The sequence below is a fragment of the Bufo gargarizans genome, chromosome 11 (assembly GCF_014858855.1).
Source record: "Bufo gargarizans isolate SCDJY-AF-19 chromosome 11, ASM1485885v1, whole genome shotgun sequence".
NCBI classification, from domain to species: Eukaryota; Metazoa; Chordata; class Amphibia; order Anura; family Bufonidae; genus Bufo; species Bufo gargarizans.
The window spans coordinates 33,412,401-33,434,053 of NC_058090.1; the positions used below are offsets into that span (position 1 = coordinate 33,412,401).

General features: G+C 46.7%; 1 protein-coding gene across 1 annotated transcript in view; it reads right to left on the minus strand.

Annotated features, from left to right (window-relative positions):
- Window positions 1-17,437, minus strand: part of HIF1A (hypoxia inducible factor 1 subunit alpha) — a 43,322-nt gene extending 25,885 nt beyond the window's left edge. Inside the window, exon 1 of the mRNA XM_044271834.1 lies at window positions 17,115-17,437. Coding sequence (XP_044127769.1) covers window positions 17,115-17,146 — 32 coding nt within the window. The 5' untranslated portion in view covers window positions 17,147-17,437. The remainder of the gene's footprint in view (window positions 1-17,114) is intronic.
- Window positions 17,438-21,653: the final 4,216 nt, after the last annotated feature.

The following is a 21,653-nucleotide window of genomic DNA, read 5'->3' on the forward strand; positions in this document are numbered from 1 at the left end:
AACCAAAAATGTGCAGGAATCACATTCAACAAAATCTGAAGCCTACAGAGCTAAAACCAACTGGATAGCACTTTACAAACTGAGTCAGTGGTCCACCTACTATTATAACCACCAAAAACACATTGCAACCATATAAAGAAATACTTAACCTCGCTTAACGTCTCCACGTCAGACCTCGGCTAGCTCTGCTAATCTGCCACAACATGCCTTGTACGTCGCCTTTGCAAGGTTGATAAAGCAGTCTTCTAATCTAGGACGTGTTTACAGGTTATGCAACCATATAGTCAATGAGTAACTGCAGTCCATAACATACTGTACGAGCTGACCACACTGCGTCTCTGCTGCCGTCCCCGCTTTTAGGATGCTTTGGAATACTCTATGGTGTACACAGCATTGATCCTTAGGGTGGGTATTGCCCACAAGTTCTTTAGTAAATGGGAAAAAAAATAATAATCATACTACTTATTTTAGAAATCTCTTACACTGGGTGTCATAGTTATAGCACGTACAGCACACATCGTGAACTGTGGGGCCAACTTTAGAGACCCCTGGGACGACATGGAGGCCCTGCAGCAACCACATGGAGGCCCTGCAAATGGCTGTAGTATATGAACAGGCCAGGTTTATCAGATTAAGGGCTCGTTCACACGAACGTAGTTTGCGTTCCGTATATGGGCAGTTTTCTGCGTTCCACATATGAAACCATTAATTTTAATGGGTCTGCAAAAGATGCGGACAGCACTTGTGTCCGCATTGTGTGCTGTCCGCATCCGTTGCCCCACAAAAATTCTATAATAGGCCTCCTGTTTCGCAAATTGCAGAAGGCACACAGGCGCCAGCCATGTTTTGCGGATGCGCAATTTGTGGACCGCAAAAACAGCACGGTTGCGTTCCGTATACAGAACCATTCATTTCAACGGATCCGAAATAAAAACTAAAAAAAATTCGCAAGGTACTATTCCGTTTCCGTATTTCCGTTCAAAGATAAAACATGTCCTATTACTGTCCGCATAACTGACAATGATAGTACTGTTCTACTAGGGGCCAAATGTTCCGTTAGGCAAAAAACTGAATGCACACGGACGTCATCCGTATTTTTTGCGGATCCGTTTTTGCGTACCACAAAATACTGAAAAAGACATACGCTCGTGTGCAAGAGGCCTGAGGCTACATGATGTCTTGCAGGTTTACGACCTAAAAGATTGCAATGCTGTACTACTAGATTGCAACTAATGATAGCGAATATGATCATGCTGCAACCTGTAAGGGCCCCGACGGTGACCCGACAGCCCTCTTGGATTTCCATGCACCCACAGTCACTATCATTAGGTGTGATTGGCAGCATGTACCCCCAGCAATAACGCAGGGCTACACTATGACTTTTGGAAGTGCAGGTGACATCTGCAGTCCACAAGGCCGCTTATAACGCCATGTAATCCTCCGGACTGTAAATGAAGATCAGCAGCTGTACAAGAAGTCTCAGACTAGCAGTAGCGCCTCTTACTCTGAGGAGGGGCCCCGAGCGGAATATGGCTGTGTACACGTGAGAGATTAGTGCATGACACGGTAACCTTCACACTCCATATTCACAAGGACTAGTTCACGCCCAAAGCCTGTGGATCTCCGAGAACATATAAACTCAGGTTATTAATTTGCAAAGAACAATAAATGGCAGGCAAAGAAAATCCAAACTACCCCCTTCCAGAGGAGAACCCCGGGTGTACACAGCACTTGTCCATATATCTGCACGACTAATGATATATGCAAACGGTGCAGAAAATGTGCAAGAAACCCGCACCAAAGCCACACAAAAAATGCACAAAATCTGCACTATATTGCGGTTTTGGTGCATTTTTGTGCAGATTTCCTGCAGATCTCACCCATCCATTGAAAAGGGCCAAATCTGCACAAGGAAAACACAACAATTGAAATTCTGTAGATTTCAAAATCCGCACGGCAGGTCAATTCCCACACCTAAGCAAAAAAAAAGCTGAGTTTTCAAGAGATTTATCTGATCTCATACACTTTGCTGGGACTGTACTATGTCGAGGTTTTTCTACACAAAATGCGCATCCAGGTGCAGGTTTCTATGTTACTTGTGGTTTTCTGTGCAGATTTGCCCCAAGTCTCATCCTTGCATTGGAAAGGATGAAATCCACACCAAACATTGCACAAATCAGGTCAATTTCTACACGGAAAAGGGCAAAAAAAACTGCAACGTGTAGACGAGATGTTTAGCCTCGTACAGTTTGCTGCCTCTGTACTACACTGTGGTCTTTCAGCATGTAATCCGCAATGTGTGCAGGTAGCCTTGGGGTAGGTACACACAGGACAACCTACAGCAGGAAGTTCTGCAGGAAAAAGTACAGCAAATCACACAAGTATCGCATGCAATTTCTGCAGCAGAACTGGCTGTGGATTTCATCTTCTCCATCGCTGAAACACAACGTGGGGACCCGCAGCATAAATGGACATGGCAGGGTTCACGTGTGACTGGTTAGCTGCGGATTTGCTGCATTTCTGCTTCTAATCTGCAGCAGAGAAAAAAATAAAAAAAATAAAAAAATAAAAATAAAAAAAAAAAAAAACACACAAAAGGCTGCGTTCACATGCTATAGATTTTGTTGTAGAAAAGCTGTAAATTAGAAGCAGTTTTATTTTTGCATTGGAAAGGGTGAAATCCGCAGTATAAGTTGACATGCCGCAGAGAACCGCTGAAAGCTCATTCACTTTGCTGTACAACGCAGCAAAACCCGCAGCTTATCAGTCACGTGTGAACCCAGCCTTAGGCCTCTTGCACACGACCGTATGGCTTTTTCGGTATTTTGCTGTCCGCAAAAAAACGAATCCACAAAAAATACGGATGACGTCCGCGTGCATTACGTTTTTTACGGAACAGCTGGCCCCTGATAGAACAATACTATCCTTGTCCGTTATGCGGACAATAATAGGACATGGTCTATCTTTGAACGGAACGGAAATACAAAAACAGAAGGCATACAGAGTACCTTCCGTTTTTTTTGCGGATCCAGTGAAATGAATATGGACCGTATACGGAACGAAAAAAAAAAAAAAAAACGTAAAAACGTTTGTGTGCAAGAGGCCTTATGCTGCAGTTTTCTTTCTTAGCCCGTCAATGAGATTTCTTCAAATCCCAGCCACTTTGCAGCATGGAAATCCGTGTGGACATGGCCTCAGAGAAGTTTTATGGACTTTGATGGCCTATCCTGGCGCTCGAGGACTCTTGGCACCTCCACCGATCAGCTCTGATGTGTGCCGTGCCCCTTTACTGGTCACCTGGCACAGCTCCGAACATTTTGTAAGAGCTCTGCCAGGTTTTGTACCTCTCTGCAGCTCAAGTGAAGGGGGACGGAGCTGCAATACCGGGCAAGGCCACCAAACACATGGCGCCGTGCCAGGAAAGGAATAAAACTGTGACACGGCACTGATTAAAGCACTGCAGCCCCATCAGTCAGCACCTACTCAAGTGCAAGAAGTGAAATCGTGAATCCAGCCCTGGAAAACCTCTCTGACGCCAAGTTTAGGCCGCATGCACACGACCGTATCAGCAAATATGGATACCTTCTGTGTGCAATCCACAATACCATTATGGCTAGTCTTTGTCTGCAAAACGGATAAAAATAGGACATGTCCTATAATTTGTGGGATATAATATTTTTTTTTTTTGCTGACCCACATAAATGAATGGGTCTGTGTGCAATCGGCAAAAAAATGCAGATCCAAAATACGGTCGTGTGCATGAGGCCTTAAAGTGCTGCCATATACAGAAGCTCCTTTAGACTTTCTTTTTTGCATGGTCACTGCACTTCAGCCTTCAGGAAGTCCTTTCAAGAAATCTACAGTAAGTCCAGTTGCCTTGATTTATTCTTTACAGATATACCATGACCTGGATAAATGAGAACCTTCACAGACATAGAGCGGTCAGATGTACAATGTGACTGTCATGGCTTGCTAGAAGTTGTAGTTCCTCCCCCGCTGGAGGAGCGTTTCGGTTTGGAGACAAAAAAAAAAAAAAAACATTAGTCCTGGTGACAGACATTTAGACAGTACTGATGCCTCCATTTTTGCTAAGATCCACATAGTTCACTTTGTTAGAACTGTAGAGACAAGTCCAAAAAATAATAATAAAAAAAAATCAGGATAAACCAGTAAAACTGGAGGCAGGCTGGTGTAAGGTTTCAAGCACTACATAAATGGACAATACACCAAAGAAGAAAAAAAAAAGTATGTGCGCTCAATTAAGGGCCACATTGAATCGCCGTGCCCTATATGACTGGAGTGACAAATGGGACATCAAAGTGTGACTTCTGACTTTAAGAAATTCTCATTAACCTATAATTAAAAGGGTTTTCAGGGACTTTGATATTGCCAGCCTATCCTTATGGTACCCATGTATATGGGATAGGTAGGTTATGTTGGGGGGTGCCGACTCTACCCCAACAGATGTCAGGGAAAACAATCTGCAAGTTGACTTTCGGCGTGGCAGATACGTTAAGCTCATGGGAGATATGCTGCAATGTCTGGAAGAGGTTTAGTCTACTGCCCCAAAGACAGCAGATGCATGCTCAGCTGAACTGCCCAAGCATGTGTATGGGGAAGTCGAGAGAGAGAAGTGTCGCCAAACTTATGACCACCTATAGGACAATCTCTCAATATCAGAATGGTTGCAATCTGACTTCCAGTACCCACCCATCTCCTGAATGAAGGGACCCTCCATGACAGTGAGCGCTTCATTGTTTACCACACACAGTGCCAAACATCTGATAGTGGCCGTACCTGGTATTGCAGTTCACTTTAAAGGGGATTTCCAAGACTTTAATATGGTCATCAGCATCTGATCGGTGAGGATCAGACACCCAGGACCCCCGCCGATCAGCTGTTTGAGATGGCAGCGACGCTCACAGTAGTGTCGCAGCCTCCTCCAGCTTTTCCTAGGTCACATGGCTCCTGCACAGCCGCTACACAATGTACGTCCCTGTGCGTGGCGAGCACAGAGAAGGCCACGGCACTCACAGAAGCGTCTGTGCCTCCTCAACCAGCTGATCAACACGGGTGCTGGGTGTCGGACCCCCACCAATCAGAAGCTCGGAAAAACCCCTTTAAAAAACACAGCCGCTCTAATATCTACTTCACTGTGTCTGGTAACCAATAAATGGGATGTCAGCAGCCGCTCAGCCAGATCCCTGGGGTTGCCAGGAGCTGGACCCCTATCAATCTGGTATCGATGATATACTAAGGATAGGCCACTAGTAAAGTCTTACCAAGTTTCATGACTACCAGACACTAATGTAAACAGTTTACCTTGTTACAATGTATTAGTAAACCAAAAACTGTCAGAAAATCGCAACATTTTAAATAATAATAGAAAACAAGATTACAGCGCAACACAGCAGAGCGGTAACGTCACACCGTGCTGAGGTACTACAGGCAGCCTGAATGTAATGCGGGACAGGCCATCTAGTCTGCAGGTTATACCAGTCCAGTGGAATGACTCACTAACCGACCGGCTTCCCTGTATGAGTGTACATGGAGATAGCTGTCAATCACTGGGCAGGACCGCCCACTGGACACCTCAGTCCAGAATGAGCTGGGATTTAAAAGGATATCTACAGTTTCAGATGAATTTGCAGGATACGCTGCCACGTGTGTGTATACATGAGTGACAGCTCCATTTCTGACCGTTATACGACTTGTGTCCTGCATTGTATTATTGTTCTTCCCTCTGTAGGCTCCATCTCAAATTCTCAGGGGTCTCTGAACTTGTGGGTGGACATGGAGCTGCTATCATGTCTGGCAGTAGACTACACATGAAGACTCCTAACTCTCTCACACCAAGAATCCCTTGGAAGCACCATAGAGGACATTACAGAGAAGTACTGAAAAGTATAGATGTGAGTAAAGCACTGGGGGGTGAGACATACCACTACTAGCTGCTCCATCCTCTGTGTCCCATTAAAGGATAACTGTCCCACTTAGACCCTAATTTTAATTTTCATATATGTAGTTACTAATAACATGATTTTCCAGAATCAGTTACTATTAGACTGACTTACCCCATATTTAATAAGATTCAGCCCTTAGCAACAAGTCTGCATAAAACTGCAATTTCACTATTCAGTTAAGATGGCCGCCACTGCCCTCACTAGCCAGTAACAATAGCCCCCCAAAAGTGTCAGTAACCAGAGCCCTCCCCCCTAAAGGGTTAATCTCCTGCAGCACAAAGGGGTCCTCTTACCACATGTTGCTTTCATTTATACACTGAGCAGACGGCAGATCTCCCTTCCCTGTTGTGCGCTGCTTCAACTCTGCATTCTCCAGCTCTGCTGAGTGAGGGAGCGTCTGCCAAGCGCAGGGACAGGGAGAAGTGCACACAGCCCAGGCACTGTTATCAGCTGCTGGGGAGGACCTGGCTCTAATCATTTACCTACATTCCCTGGCTGTCAGCAATGTGACATTGCAGGCTGTGTGCTTCTGCGTCCTCTGTCCTTCAACACATAGACGGACCATGCCTAGCAACCTGATTTTAAGCACAGGTAAAAATAGGAAGTACAGGGAACAAAACTGTGGAATTAAGGGGTAATTGAATACACAGTGAAAAGTTGAAATAGGGCCCCCAAGGTGATATTAATCACCACAATCCAATACTCCAAAAAATATATATTATATACGACAGTTATTAGCTAAGGGTGAACCCAGCACTCATGCCAGAACTCAGCCAAATTCCGTTACAGTCAATGGCGTCCAGCAGTGAAAGGCAGTATCCGGCTATCCGATAAACACAAGTGTGTACCTATCCTAACTCCTCCCCCCTCTCCATATACTTCTACGAGTTGACGGTCCATCTTGGTCTCTTAAAAACACATTTAGCAGAGAACTCAGAGCGGATGCTAATTTAGGAGAGGGAATGCAGATAAGAGAAGAAAGAGGCTCTTTTCTCTGATAAGACATGTTACAAAGGCGTCTTATACTCGCCTGTGCTATATATATATATATATATATATATATATATATATATATATATATATATTCTGACCAGCTCCTCCACTATATAACATCTCCATGTTGCACATGACATTCCCTCCCTTCTGGTGTCTGTATTAATCTCTTTTTTTTTCTTCTTCACTCGGTGTGCATTTATAATGGCATCGCCCAGGGACATGCTCTGATGCAATTATATGCACTGAACAGTTGGCATGTCAGGAAAGGGTGGCATTAAATGACAGAGCTGACATGTGAGCCATAAGTCAAAGTGACTTCACAGGAGCCGTCCACGCCGAGCGATGTCAGGTCTCATCAGATGGAGAACGGCTCCCATCCCGGAAAAACAAAGGGGGCTCCCTGTAAACCTGGGGTGGGCAAACCTCCTACACTACAGCTGTCGTGAAACTACAACTCCCAGCATGCATACTTGCTTTGCTCTTCTGGGAATTGTAGTTTTACAACAGCTGGAGTGACCTCTGCTATAAACCATTGACTTTTGGAGCTCAGGTAATGACCTATTAAGCATCGGAAAAATAAATCTCATCTGGGAATGTATGTACGTACCGTATGTATGTATGTACCGTATGTATGTATGTACCGTATGTATGTATGTACTGTATGTATGTATGGTCCTGTGTCATATGGACACTCTGCGTGATCTCCTTGTGTTTTCATGGATTCCCTCGGGTGGTGGTCATGTTTCTGTCATAGCTGAATAATTAGTTTTCTACGATATTGTCCCCAGTGTATTGATGTGCTTATGAAATGGACACCGGGCTATAGGCTCTACTGGGGCAGGGATCTTTAGGAGCAATATATTCAGGTGCAAGCAGTGGGAGAAACGCTGACAAACACTAGAGTAGGACCCCTACCGCTCAAAACTTCCTACATGTCAAGTCTTTTAAACTGTAGATACCCTCGAAAATAGAAATCACACAGCCCCACCGCAAGATGCCAGAAGCACCGTCCCCTCCGCCCCACACTGGCGGTTGGCACAGAATAACATTGTGGGCCGAACACAGACCCGTGCAGCCCTGGCCAGGACAGTAATAGGATTTCATTCTGTTTTAAGGGCATCATTAATGTGAAGGCCCAGCAATAACATTTTACAATGGGCAGAATCCTGGATTTCCTTTGGCCGGTAAAACTGGAGACGACGCAAATAAACACATCCACCTATAAAGAACTGAATGGTACATGAGCGGCCAGAGCCACCGCGAGCACTACAGAAACCAGCACAGAAAAGATCGAGCTTGTATAGCACAGAATTCCAACCTCACCGACCAACATTTAAAGGGGAAGCCGTCTGTGCTGGGCCACGTACCTTCCAGCTCAACCGATCTGCTCGTCAAATGTATGTAACCAACCCACTGCCATTAGAATCAAAATGTCGGTGGTCACGAGGTTTAAACATAGGACTACTTTCTTACCGGTCTATGGCCAATTCCACTCCTGCGCAGGCACTGGATCAGTCCAACCACTGTCTGTCGACTATGCAGATGAGGATGCATGTGTTCTGAAAGGGGAGAAGGGAGTGAGACGCTGCCAGAAACCCCTGGGAGGATTGGACATGGCGACATTCAGCATGCCCGATCTTCTTTCCCCCTATCATCAGCTGTCTGGGCAGAGTCTGTGCACCCTAATAAAAAGGATATGCTCACATAATCACACGGTCATTAATCAATTTGTAAACTGTGCCAGCGGCCGCCCCGTGTGACCCCCTACGCGATGCCACGCCCGTTCCTGATGAAACCAGCAAAGCGTTTACCAGGAGGTGACAGTACCTGAAGGGGCAGTAGGTTTCTGGGGGTTTTGCAGACTCAATTCTTAAAGGGGTAAAGCAGGATCAGAAAAACATGGCTGTCTGCTTCCAGAAACAGCTGCAATACCAAACCCAGCCTGCAGACAGGTGTGGCACCATTTTTTTATTTTTAGTTTTTGGGAAGGGGCGACTCATGTTTTTCAAATCCTGGACAACCATAGACCATAGGGGGCACCACTCTTCTGAATGGCTGCATAAGGTATTTCAGCTCTGCACAGGCCATACAGTCCCAGCGAGCAAGTCCACCTTCCATGCAGCGTGTAAGATTTCCTTCTGTCCCCAGGAAGGAACTGAAGTGATCGCGCCTGGGGTGAGACACCTAGGTTTTCCAGGGCTTTTATCCTTTAGGGCTCATTCACACGACAGTATGTATTTTGCGGTCCGCAAAGAACGTATCCGCAAAAAATACAGATTACGTCCGTGTGCATTCCGCTTTTTGCGGAACGGAACAGCTGGCCCCGATAGAACAGTACTATCCGTGTCAGTTATGCGGACAATAATAGGACATGCTCTATCTTTGAACGGAACGGAAGTACGGAAACGGAAGGCATACGGAGCACCTTCCGTTTTTTTTTGCAGAACCATTGAAATGAATGGTTCCGCATAACGTATGCAAAAAAAAGAAACTGAAAAAATATACGGTCATCTGAACTAGTCCTTAAGATCTGTAAGACCTCTTGCACACAAACTTTTTTTTCCTGTTTACGTTCCGTTTTTTGCGTTCCGTATACGGAACCATTCATTTCAATGGATCTGCAAAAAAACGGAGGGTACTCTATATGCCCTCCATTTACGTATTTCCGTTCAAAGATAGAACATGTCCTATTATTGTCCACATAACAGACAAGGATAGTGCTGTTCTATTAGGGGCCAGATGTTCCGTTCCGCAAACAACGGAATGCACACGTACGTCATCCGTATTTTTTTGCGGATACGTATTTTGCGGACTGCAAAAATACTGAAAAAGTCATACGGTCGTGTGCAAGAGGCCTAAATGAGATCGAGGAGTGAATCAGCATGAAGGTCACAGGACATGATGGACTTGGCGGGCACTCACATCGGCTTCAATGTATATAAAAAGCGAAATTCCCAAACAATCCGCGCCTCCCCGATACCCTTCAAGTGTCGCGTACAGCGGAGGAGCTGTTCACGTGGGATGGGGCAGCACTCTCTCTTTATGGCCCCTTATCTGCTGTACATTAGTCTCAGCTACAAATGTAGGTTAAGAGGCAAAATACAAAGTACACGGGGAGCTGAGACGAGGGGAACACAATGAGACGGCCGGCTTATTCCTGCACAGGCCTCTGCCCGAGCGGCTCCAAATCTAAAACCAGAGTAAGAACTCTGCACCCGCACCAATGCAGGGCTTCACGGCCTTCAGTTTCCAGATCTAGGACTTCAGCATTTTCCCCGGGAAGCTTCCTATTATCCCCTACCCAGAGGAAACAGCAGGACCCATGCCCCCCATCTGAATAGATCGGGAGACACTAAGGCTACTTTCACACTAGCGTTTTTCTTTTCCGGCATTGAGTTCCGCCCTAGGGTCTCTATACAGGAAAATTACTGATCAGTTTTATCCTAATGCATTCTGAATGGATCAGTTCAGTCCCTCTTCCGGCCAAAAATACTGATCACTTGCCAGAATGCATTGAGGTGTATTAGGCATTAAGTGTTCCGGCAAAACGGATCCGCAAGTGTGAAAGTACCCTAATGCGTGTAGGCCTTTATGGGACGGCCGGAGATAGCCCAGCGCTTGCACTCCCATAGAGCTGAATGGAGAAGCAGTGTGCACGCCTGATCGCCGCTCCACTCGGATGGGGAAGCACACGCCCCCGTTCTTGTGATTAGCGGGGCCTCCGCTGGTCAGAGCCTTGCTGATCAGATACTTATCACTTATTCAGTAGGTAGGGGATAAGATGTCTTGGGCTAGGTCTACACGACGACACTGCAACACGCGTTGCGCGACATTAATTAAAGGATTTTTCTTCGACTCTTACGTCGCAGTGCGACACCATAGACTACCATTATAAAAATTGTTGCGCGACACATGTTGCAGTGTAGTTGTGCCCTATGTGTCATGCGACCAGTATTGAAACACTAGTTGTGAAGATCGGTGAGGGGGTAAGATGGTACTTTTTATTTTATTATTATTTTTTCATCCCACAGAATGGCTGCCTACCACTAATTTTTACTCCTGGACAACCCCTTTAAGTTGCCCATGCAAATTAGATTAATGTGAGCTGAGCCTGTCGACCCTCGAATGTGTATGGATCAGGCAGTTGGATTTCAACATGTCTAACCAACTTGTCCTCAAACAGACAAGCCAATGCCAGAGCTGTCTGGCAGCAGGTTTCCCCCCCTCAGAACACATGCATGCTCGGCTGAGCCAAATATGCATGTGTATCGGGGGATCGGGAGAGCTGGCTATAGCCGTCTGTAGCGCAGGGTGTGCACACAACCCCTTACTATGTAGTCTCCTTGTGCCGCCACGTTTCCTCCATACAGCAAAACGGACCAACACTGTACCATACGCCACTCACTTCTTATGAGATCATAAAAAACGGTCATGTTCCGCCAGACACCATATCGTGGAGACATTTTCTCCTAGAACAGGGATCAGCAACCTTTTGCACGCCACCTGCTGTGAAACTACAACTCCCAGCATGCACACTTGCTCAGCAGTTCTTCTAACTCCCATAGAAGTGAACAGAGGATTCTGGGAGTTGTAGTTTCAGAACAGCTGGAGGGCCAGTGGTTGATGATGAAGAGACGCTGCCGGAGGGAAGCTTCATAGGGTCGCCACATGTTTATTAGCCCCAAATTGGCACTGGAGTGGGACATTTTATGGCCTATTAGCATGTGCTCGTCGGAAATCCTTGTCCTGGTGACAGGTTCCCTTTAAAGCATGGCTTCCTTTTCCAAGAACAAACCCTAAATTAGCCAGTAACGTTCCCCGCAGATACACCAGTCGCTATGAGTGGGTGATGGCGGACAGCCATGTATTTGCATTAGGAGGATTGGCGGATACGTGCAAAGCTTCTGCCATTTGAGACTGGAAAAATTCAGTTTAATAAGTTTCCTGCACCAGACAGGACGCGAGTAAACCAACCAAACGAATATCAGAAAGCTGCCAATCCCCTCAATAAGGGAGCCCGTACGGCACGCGTCATGGAGGCAAGTGGCACCAGAAGTAGCAGGCAACGTCCTACAAGCCAAACCCATGGCTGCGGGAAAGTCACCGATGAGGCTTCCGTTACCGCTCCCCCAGGAATCATCACCCGGTTTCCCAGAATGGCACCTCTGCTTAATCATGTTCGCATGGGATAGGGAACATATCTAATCACTGGGGGTTGGAGCGCAGGGACCCTCAGCGATGACAAAAACAGGGGTCCCAGGGTCTCCTATGAGACTGGAGCGGCGGGTAGTGCACACGTGTGACCACAGCCCCATTCACTTAATCCAGAAGTGGTGGTCATGTATATGCACCACTGGGTGACAGGGGATAAGTGGGCATCGCTCTTTAACAATTTATTTTCAGACCGTGACGACTGAGGACTTTCGGCTGCTAAGTGGGACCCCACCCAAGGGAGACTAAAATAATCACCCAAAACGGAGTGGCATTGAGCATGCGCGCCGCCACCCCATCTATACGACAGATCCAGAGACAGACGAGTATAGTGCTGTGCTATTTCCAGAACTCTCGTAGGGATGAATAAAGTGGCAGGTAGCATCGTGCTTGGTTTCGCAGTTATTCCTACTGGAAATATATTAATACATTAGGTGGTGTCCCCTGACTGGACATTGTCCGATTGTGAACCGACCCCCCCCCCCCCCCCTCCCAACTGATAAGTCTTAATTATCAATGTATTCCTACATTTCTAGGAGGAATAACAGAGGAACAACAACTCAAAGTCCTAAAAAAAGATGCTCCAGAAGCTTTGCAATTGTGCACATTTTCCCCGAGGGTTATAGTCACACGTGGCCAACTTGGCACAGAAGATTCTGCGACTGTCCATGTGCCTTCTGCAATAAATCTGCCGGGTGCAAATTCGCCTTAAAACAGACACGTCCAAAGCCGCAGACAGGTAAGGCAAATTATGGTGCAAAGGAGAATCCAGCTATAAGGAACCATCATGGACACGGCCCCTGAGCTCCTCACAGCGCAGCCGCTTTAGTCACAGGTTTCTTGCTTTTCCTGCATTACACAGAGCGTCTTACTATCCCCTAAAGACCGGGGGCCTCTTGGAAAGCAAAACAACCCTGGTATGGCAATGTCATTAGTCTGCAACCTCCCGCATCCGGTTTCCTGATTAACCATTCACCTACTAATTAGAACGACGGCTCTACAGGAAAGCAGCAAGGGTTAAACAGCTAGCCACTGCACTGTCCGACAACTGGTGGAAAGACTACAGGCAGTCCAAGGGATCAAGCCAACCTGGTACGGCGCTGGCTCTTCAGCGGCTGCAAAACTATCACTCCCAGCATGCTCGACAGTCAGAGAAGCTGTCGTTTTGCAACAGCTGGAGAACCAGAGGTTGGAGACCTCCGCTATATAGGAAGGGGATATAGCATACTGAGGACCAGGAGCCAAGGACCTCGTGTCACTGGTGGCTCTTCATTACAGCAGGAGGCGATGGTCCTTACGTCTCATGGACGTCTGGCCAGAAAGTGCCCTCAGCGATACACAATCCTCAACACATTCCAATATAAATCAGCAAGAGAAGGACACAAAACACCCCCCCGTCCTGAGGACCAAGGGACGAGCGTCACCAGTATAAAAAATAATAATCCTTGACTCGTCCTCAATAGGCAATAAGAAATGGCTAAAAGGCATTTTAAACATCTCTCTCTTGGCGCCAGCTTTCTCAGGCAATGCCACCCAGCTACGGAGTGAAACTACGACTCCCAGCATGCTCCATTCATTTCTATGGAGTTCTGAGAACAGCCAAGCAAGTGTGCAACTTGGGAGTCGTAGTCTTACCACAGCTGGCGTGTCGGAGGTTAGCCTATGTTAACAGAGGCTACGTTATTTTGGAGTAAGCCTTAGGCCTCATGCACAGGACCGGTGTGTTTTGCAGTCCGCAAAACACGGATGGCGTCCGCTTCGCAATTTGCAGAACAGCAATTGATATAACTGCCTATTCTTGTCCAATAGGACAGGTTATATTTTTATTATTTTTTTGCGGACCACGGAACGGAGCAACGGATGCGGACAGCACAGAGTGCTGTCCGCATCTTTTGCGGCCCCATTGAAGTGAATGGGTCCGCATCCAAGCCGCCAAAAACTGCGGCTCGGATGCGGACCAGAACAACGGTCGTGGGTATGAGGCCTTAGGCCTCTTTCAGACGGGCGTTGCGGCAAAATGTGCCGGTGCGTTGCGGGAACACACGTGATTTTTCCACGCGAGTGCAAAACATTGTAATGCGTTTTGCACTCGCGTGAAAAAAAAAAAATCGCACATGTTTGGTACCCAAACCCGAACTTCTTCACAGAAGTTCGGGCTTGGGATCGGTGTTCTGTAGATTGTATTATTTTCCCTTATAACATGGTTATAAGGGAAAATAATAGCATTCTGAATACAGAATGCATAGTATAATAGGGCTGGAGGGGGTTAAAAAAAAAATTATAATAATTTAGCTCACCTTAGTCCACTTGATCGCGTAGCCGACATCTCCTTCTGTCTTCATCTTAGCTCTGTGTAGCAACAGGACCCGTGGTGATGTCACTCCGGTCATCACATGATCCATCACCATGGTGATGGATCATGTGATGGATCATGTGATGGATCATGTGATGACCGTAGTGACGTCACCACTGGTCCTGTTACTGCACACAGCTAAGATGAAGACAGAAGAGATGCCGGCTACGCGAGCAAGTGGACTAACCCCTCCAGCGCTATTGTACTATGAATTCTGTATTCAGAATGCTATTATTTTCCCTTATAACCATGTTATAAGGGAAAATAAAAGTGATCGGGTCTCCATCCCGATCGTCTCCTAGCAACCGTGCGTGAAAATCGCACTGCATCCGCACTTGCTTGCGATTTTCACACAACCCCATTCATTTCTATGGGGCTTGGAGAGAACGGTTGGGGTTATAAATGAGAGGCTCCCCCATGAAGCTTCATTCTTCGGATGTGTTCACAAGTCGCAGTAAAGTCACGTAGCACAATCGGGTTATTTTACAGACATTGCGGGAAAACAGCAATTTGACCGCTATATGCAAAAAAAATTTATCGAAAACCTTGCACCCATGCAGTGCAGCCGTATGCAGGATCCTGGGTCACGCTCTGCAGCTCACATTTAGGGCTCGTTCACAAGACCGTATGGCTTTTCCAGTGTTTTGCGGGCCGTTTTTAACGGATCCGTTTTCTGTTTCAGTAGTGTTTTCGGTTCCGTTCCGTTTTTCCTTATGGCATATACAGTAATTACATAGAAAAAAAATTGGGCTAGGAATTTTAGATGGTTCTGCAAAAAACGGAATGGATACAGAAGCCATACAGAGTACATTCCGTATGTGTTCCTTTTTTTGCGGCCCCACTGACTAGAATGGAGCCACGGAACGTGATTTGCGGGCAATAATAGGACATGTTCTATCTTTCAACGGAACAGAAAACTGAAATACGGAAACGGAATGCATATGGAGTACATTCCGTTTTTTTTTTTACGGTTTACGGAACCATTGAAATGGATGGTTCCGTATACGGAAAGCAAAAAACGGTTGTGTGAACGAGCCCTTAATCATAGAAATACCAGAGACATAATGAAAACAGAGAACAGATAAGACCGTGCGGTGGTCTTAAAGAAAAACCTGTTTATGCCGGATTTCTTTCGGCAATCGTCACACAACGGCACCAAGGTCAACGCCGAGATATGAACACAGTTCTGCACAAAGGAGAAGTAGCAGACATTTCCTGGACGAAGGGGTTCCCAAAAACTATTAGGAAATTATCGCTCACGTCAGAGACTGCAGATTACTGGCAGTGGTGGTCTCCAGCAGCCCCCAGCAAGTCCTGACCATGCCACAAGTAGCAGATTGCCAGGGGTCTCCAGAGCTACTACAACTCCCAGCATGCATCTGAACAGCCACAGATGGACAACCACTTCACTAGACTCTCTACTGCATTGTATATGCTTTCAATAAGTTTCCTGGGGTCCCAGGTTCAAGGCCCCCTCCTCGGAGGAGGGGGGTCTTGGATTTCCACCCACCTGATATGTTGGTTGGTTTCCTATGAAACTGCCCCCAGCGTGTGTGCCTAAACGATTACGCCGAATCCCGTTGAGAATAGGGGGCGCACGAGATCCTGCGTACCGCGCCGCGGCATGTGTCACAGCTATATAAAGAACAGCAAAAAGAAGAAATAACACCGCCCTATCTGTACCCAAGACCTCTAGGGCGTGAATGTGGGGCACACAACGGATTTCAGGAACCCGTCCGTTATTACAGGGGTTTACTAAATTTCCATCCAAGCAAAGATGAATACAATAACGAGGCAAAGTACAACTCTCCCAAACCCACCTGGCCTGCTGGGGTCTGGAAATATGAGGTGTGGGGGAGGGGTGCAAAGTAGGAATTTTAGAAAGGAGGAGGAAAAAAAAAAAAAAAAAAAGTTTAGCAACCAAGTGAAAAACCTAAGAAAAGTGAGTCAGTGTGCGATCAGACTCAGTCATAAGGGGGGCTCTGGCTTACATCCCCCCCCCCCCAGGAATATTGCTCCTGGGGAACATACCGAGCCATACAACAGCACGCGGCAGCCCTTGGCCATACAGACGCCCCATCGGCTTTGACTTGCACAAGTTCAACCATCAAACCACTAAAATCATTGACACGAGACCAATCGGAGCCCTGCTTTTCAGGATATTAATAAAGGGGTCCCCAGAATCACCCCACCCCCCACTAAAATCAACAGGGCTCCCATTTCTGTCATTGACAGGGAACCAATCAGAACCCTTCCTTTTAAGATATTGATAAAGGAGTCCCCAGAATCCCCCACCCCTTCCCTCATCAAATTAAGAATCGGGTGCAACCTTTGGTGCAAACCTAAATACCATCAACCCAGCTTTCCCAGACTCCTGAACAAAGGTGCCTGCGGGAGAGCAGGGTGACAACCCTGGTGTCAGATCAATCATGCAGCACTTCCGGTTGTCACTCAGCTTTCCCAGGCACAGATCTCACTGAATGGAACAACAGAGCAATTCACAGCAGTGCAAAAGGGCCTAGATTTACCCAGGGGCCTCAGGGGCGCCCCCTAGCGGCACACACACTGGGGGGGACACCGGGAGCACTCACCGCTTCTTGTCGGTGCCTGCTGTTGCCTCCATGCCAGCCGGGGCAAGGAGGTCTCCGGAGCTGCGTCAGACGGAGGGGCCGGGGGTGGTGCGGCGGGTCACTGAGGCCTGGACTTGACGGCCGGAGACTGTTATAATCCACTCAGGAAACAAAGGCCCAAGGAAGCGGCGGCCGGTAAGTGACTGCCGTGTGGCGGAGCTGGGCCGCTGCTGACGCAATACGTCGCCGGTACGTAGTTCTCACGCTCTGCTCTCCTAACCGGTCTTTCTCTGACTCTTCTTTTTTTTTTTTTTTTCTCCCCTCTACGCAAACAAAACGCTCCGGCTGCGCCTGCGTCACCAGGTGGGTGTGGTTCTCCGAGCCCTCTCCTGACGTCAGTAGAATCCACCAATCAGAACGATCGAAAGTCGAGCCCCCAGCTTTTTTTTTTTTTTTTTGTCGTCACGCCCACTCCGTGAAGTCAGCTGATATCGGAAGGAGGGGGGTGTGACCGTGAGGAGAGGTCACCAGAGTGCGTAGCGTTTAACCCACTTATGCCCGGCTGGTTACGTCAGCAGGGGGGGGGGGGCATTAGAAAGGATTTATTTAGAAATCATCGTATTTTGGGACTACCTTTAAAGAAAATAATTGTTTTGGACAAGTGACAAGTCACATGACCCAACGCATTTGCCATTTGGCTGTGAGAGGACAGTCACCATCAAGTCGCTGTGACCGATAATCCGATGGACTTGGGGCCCGTCGCGGTTGCGGGTTCGGAGCGCTAAACATCTGGTTGTGACAAGCCCAAGATGGCGCCTGGTTTGTCGCAATTTCCGATAGTCATGCAGGAAACCATCAGAGTTGGGTTTCTGATGACTGTGGGTCGCGGCAGCGTGCGCTGTCATGGGGTTGGATGCGGTAACGCAACGTTACGATTTTGTGTCAAATGACTACGTGGTCGTGCGTTTTGCAGCCATAAAATAGTCGCGCAACAGCAAGTTGCTTATACGTAGCATGTCATTTGCTTTCGAGCGACTGAGGTCGGCATATATGTTTTGCGGATACGTAAAACAGGGATATCGACCGTGCATGCGCGTGCTGCATTTTCCCTTTACAGATATCTCACCCTGTGTTGGAAATGCCTATCCTTGTCTGCAAAACGAACAAGAACAGGACACGTTTTTTTTGCCGGGCTGCAGAACGGACATACGGAGGCGGACAAGAGCTTATATTCACCCAGGGGCCGAGGAGGACCCCCTCAGGGGCGCCCCCTAGGTGCACACACACTGGGGGGGGGGGTATATGTCACCCCTCCGTGAAATAAATGGGTCCGCATCCGATCCGCAAAAAATGCGTGAGGCCTAAAGATGACGGTTTCCGTCTAAAAAAAATCGGACCGCAACTTATATTTTCAGTAAAAAGCTCTTCGAATACGATATCGCCAGGATAAACGTCCCATAGGTCCCACCTACAGGACCTGCTGCTATCTCGAGAATGGGACCCCCAACGTGAAGGAAGAGCACTCTGCGCATACATGGCTTTCTCTGTACATTGCTATGGGGCTTCCTAAAATAATACCAGTGTAGGACTGGCCTACCAGAGTACCTGAGGATCTTTCGGTGGGCCCAGGCTCTGATGCCATAATGAGCCCCCCCAAAAAAAAAACATTACGCTGTTTTTGGAGCCAATCACTTCCCACCAGGGTCTATTGTTTATTTCTTTATTCAAAACCTATTAGACTTTATTGGTGATATAGGGGTTGGGCTTCAAGAATAATTTCCCTGGTGGGCCCAAGGAACCCCAGTCCAACACTGGATGCTGCGCATGCGCACCTTGCTATCCATTCAATCCAGGACCCTGATCATGTGATAGGAGTAAGTCCCAGGACGTTGATGGCGATATGCCACAAATGTCCAGATGGGACAACCCCTTGAAGCACGTGGAGAAGTTACAGACTTGGGTGTGAAGGAAAATGGACCATATGTCAGACATAGTGAAAATAGGCAAACATGGCAACCAGCAATTTTTGTAGTTAGCAGACAGCAGAGATGAGCTGCTATAGAGAGTAGGATGCTCTGCAAAGGATAGGTGCTGCCCCTAGAAGAAGTCATCATGGTGGTCTGGACCAGAGGAGGAGGAAGCAACAAGGACAACAAGACATGGCATCAGCCAGAGTACTCACCTTTAGGCTAGGCCTACACGACATTTGCGGTCATGCGATATAAGATCACGTTGCAAATTTTGTAAGGTGCAAGTTACCGCGACCATGACGCGACAGATGATAGAAATCCAGACCTGCTGAATTTCTCATTTATATCTTTTTTATTAATTTTAAGAAAGTACATACATTGTTGTTCTTAAAAAGAAAACAAAAAACACACAGATGGCTACATAGTTAGCACCATACATAATCACATTAGCAACACTGGTAGCCAATATACATACCACATTAAGGTACAAAAACAACAGAAATTAGTAACAGTACATCATAAAAAGAACATAGGACATAAAAAAAAAAAAAACAGGCAAACATACAGTGCAGTCGTTGGGGTACATTTGTGCAGGCATAGTTTTATCAAATATAGACTCGTATACAGAACCTTAACTATACATATCAATTATACTTAAGTATATCAAACAGGGGATGGTGCAGCGAGCGGTGAAGCTCTCCATATGTTCCATTCCCTCTCGAATCTAACGGCCGCGTCGTCAGCTCCCGCCAACACACGCTCATATATATAAGTAGAATTTAGCCTTCGGATAACCTCTGTTAGGCAAGGAACATACTGTGATTTCCAATTTTTGACTATGGCCAATTTGGTTGAAAGAAAAAGGTGTCCTAATACCACCCTCCTCTCGCATGGTATCCCAGCCAGGTCAATCCATAGAAGGGCCAGTGAGGGGGATGGCGGAAGCTGGGAACCCAGTAAATCCGAGGCAAGAGAGAATGTAGCCCTCCAAATATCATGCAGCCTCGGACAAGACCGTAAAATGTGATACAATGTGCCTCTATTGCCACATCCCCGCCAACATAAACACGAAAGGTCCGGAAATATATGACTCAGGCGATCTGGTGTATAGTACCACCTTAGTATGGTCTTCATCAAGGACTCATAGTGCGAGGCACATCTAATATTTTTTTTTATACAAGAAAAGGCTGCCGACCACTGTTCATCCGTGAACACCAACCCCAAATCCCTTTCCCATGTAAGCAGCGGAGTCGTTTTAACAAATAATCCCTTATCCCCCATCATCATATACAAAGGCCGCAGTCGTGTGCACTGTGGCGGAGCCAATAGCCACAGACTAAATACCTCCCGATTGCACACCAGGTTAAACGGACGATTAGCTGTAAAAAAATGTCTAATACACAAATATTTATAAAAATCTGTGTGTGGAATCAGGAACTGCTCATGAAGGTGTTCAAAGGGGCGGAGGGTGTCCGAAATAAATAATTTGGAGAGAAGGTCCAATCCGCCCCGCGCCCAGGACAACACTGAAATATTCGGGATAAGAAAATTAAGAATAGTTACTGGGGCGCTGGGCGGAAAGGATCCAGACTCCAAAGTACACAATCCATGGAATCGGACCCAACTTTTCAAAGCCATGTCTACTAACGTCGGAAGAGGTGGCCAATTAAATGCCGGGTGAAGAGCTGCGAGCAAAAGAGTTTTTAAGTTATTACCAGGTGATAATATTGTTTCTATATGTACCCACTGTTTCGCAAAATTACCTACCCACCATTCCCTTAACTGTGATACCTGTGAGGCCAAAAAATACTCATGAATATTCGGAAGACCCAATCCCCCCCGAAGTTTAGGTCTCTGCATTATTGAGGTTACTATTCTCGGTTTATGTCGTTTCCAGATTAAAGCATTAATCAGTTTGGAGCACTTCTGAAAAAAACTGCTTTGGGGGATAATAGGTAATGTCTTAAATATATACAGGAGTTTTGGGAGGATAAACATCTGAAATGATGCAATATGACCTACCCAAGACACCTCATATTTAGTCAGATTATCGAGCTCCTTCTCCAAAAGCTTCAATAATGGGGCATAATTTACTACAAATAACTTCTTGAATGATGCTGTAAGCTTTATCCCCAGATAATCAATTTGGTTGTTTTGCCAATCTAAATCAAAGGTATCCTTCAACTTCTTTATCTGTACAGAAGGGATATTTATTGGGAGAGCCTGAGATTTAAGAGCATTCAATTTATAGGACGAGACATCTCCGAATCGGGTTATGACATCAATGGCAGTTTTTAAAGAGATTTGAGGATATGACAACGTCGGAATGATGTCGTCTGCATATAAACTGATTTTATGTTCCGTACTCCCTATATCAACTCCCTTCACATCAGGACATTGACGAAGGGCCTGAGCCAGAGGTTCTATAGTCAGAACAAATTTCAGGGGGGACAGGGGGCAACCCTGGCGGGTGCCGTTACTAATATTAAAGGGGTCAGAGAGTGCCCCATTGACCCACACTCTGGCACTTGGTTGAGTATAAAGTGCCCTGATAGCCGCCAGGATTGCCCCCGTAAATCCCATCTTCCCC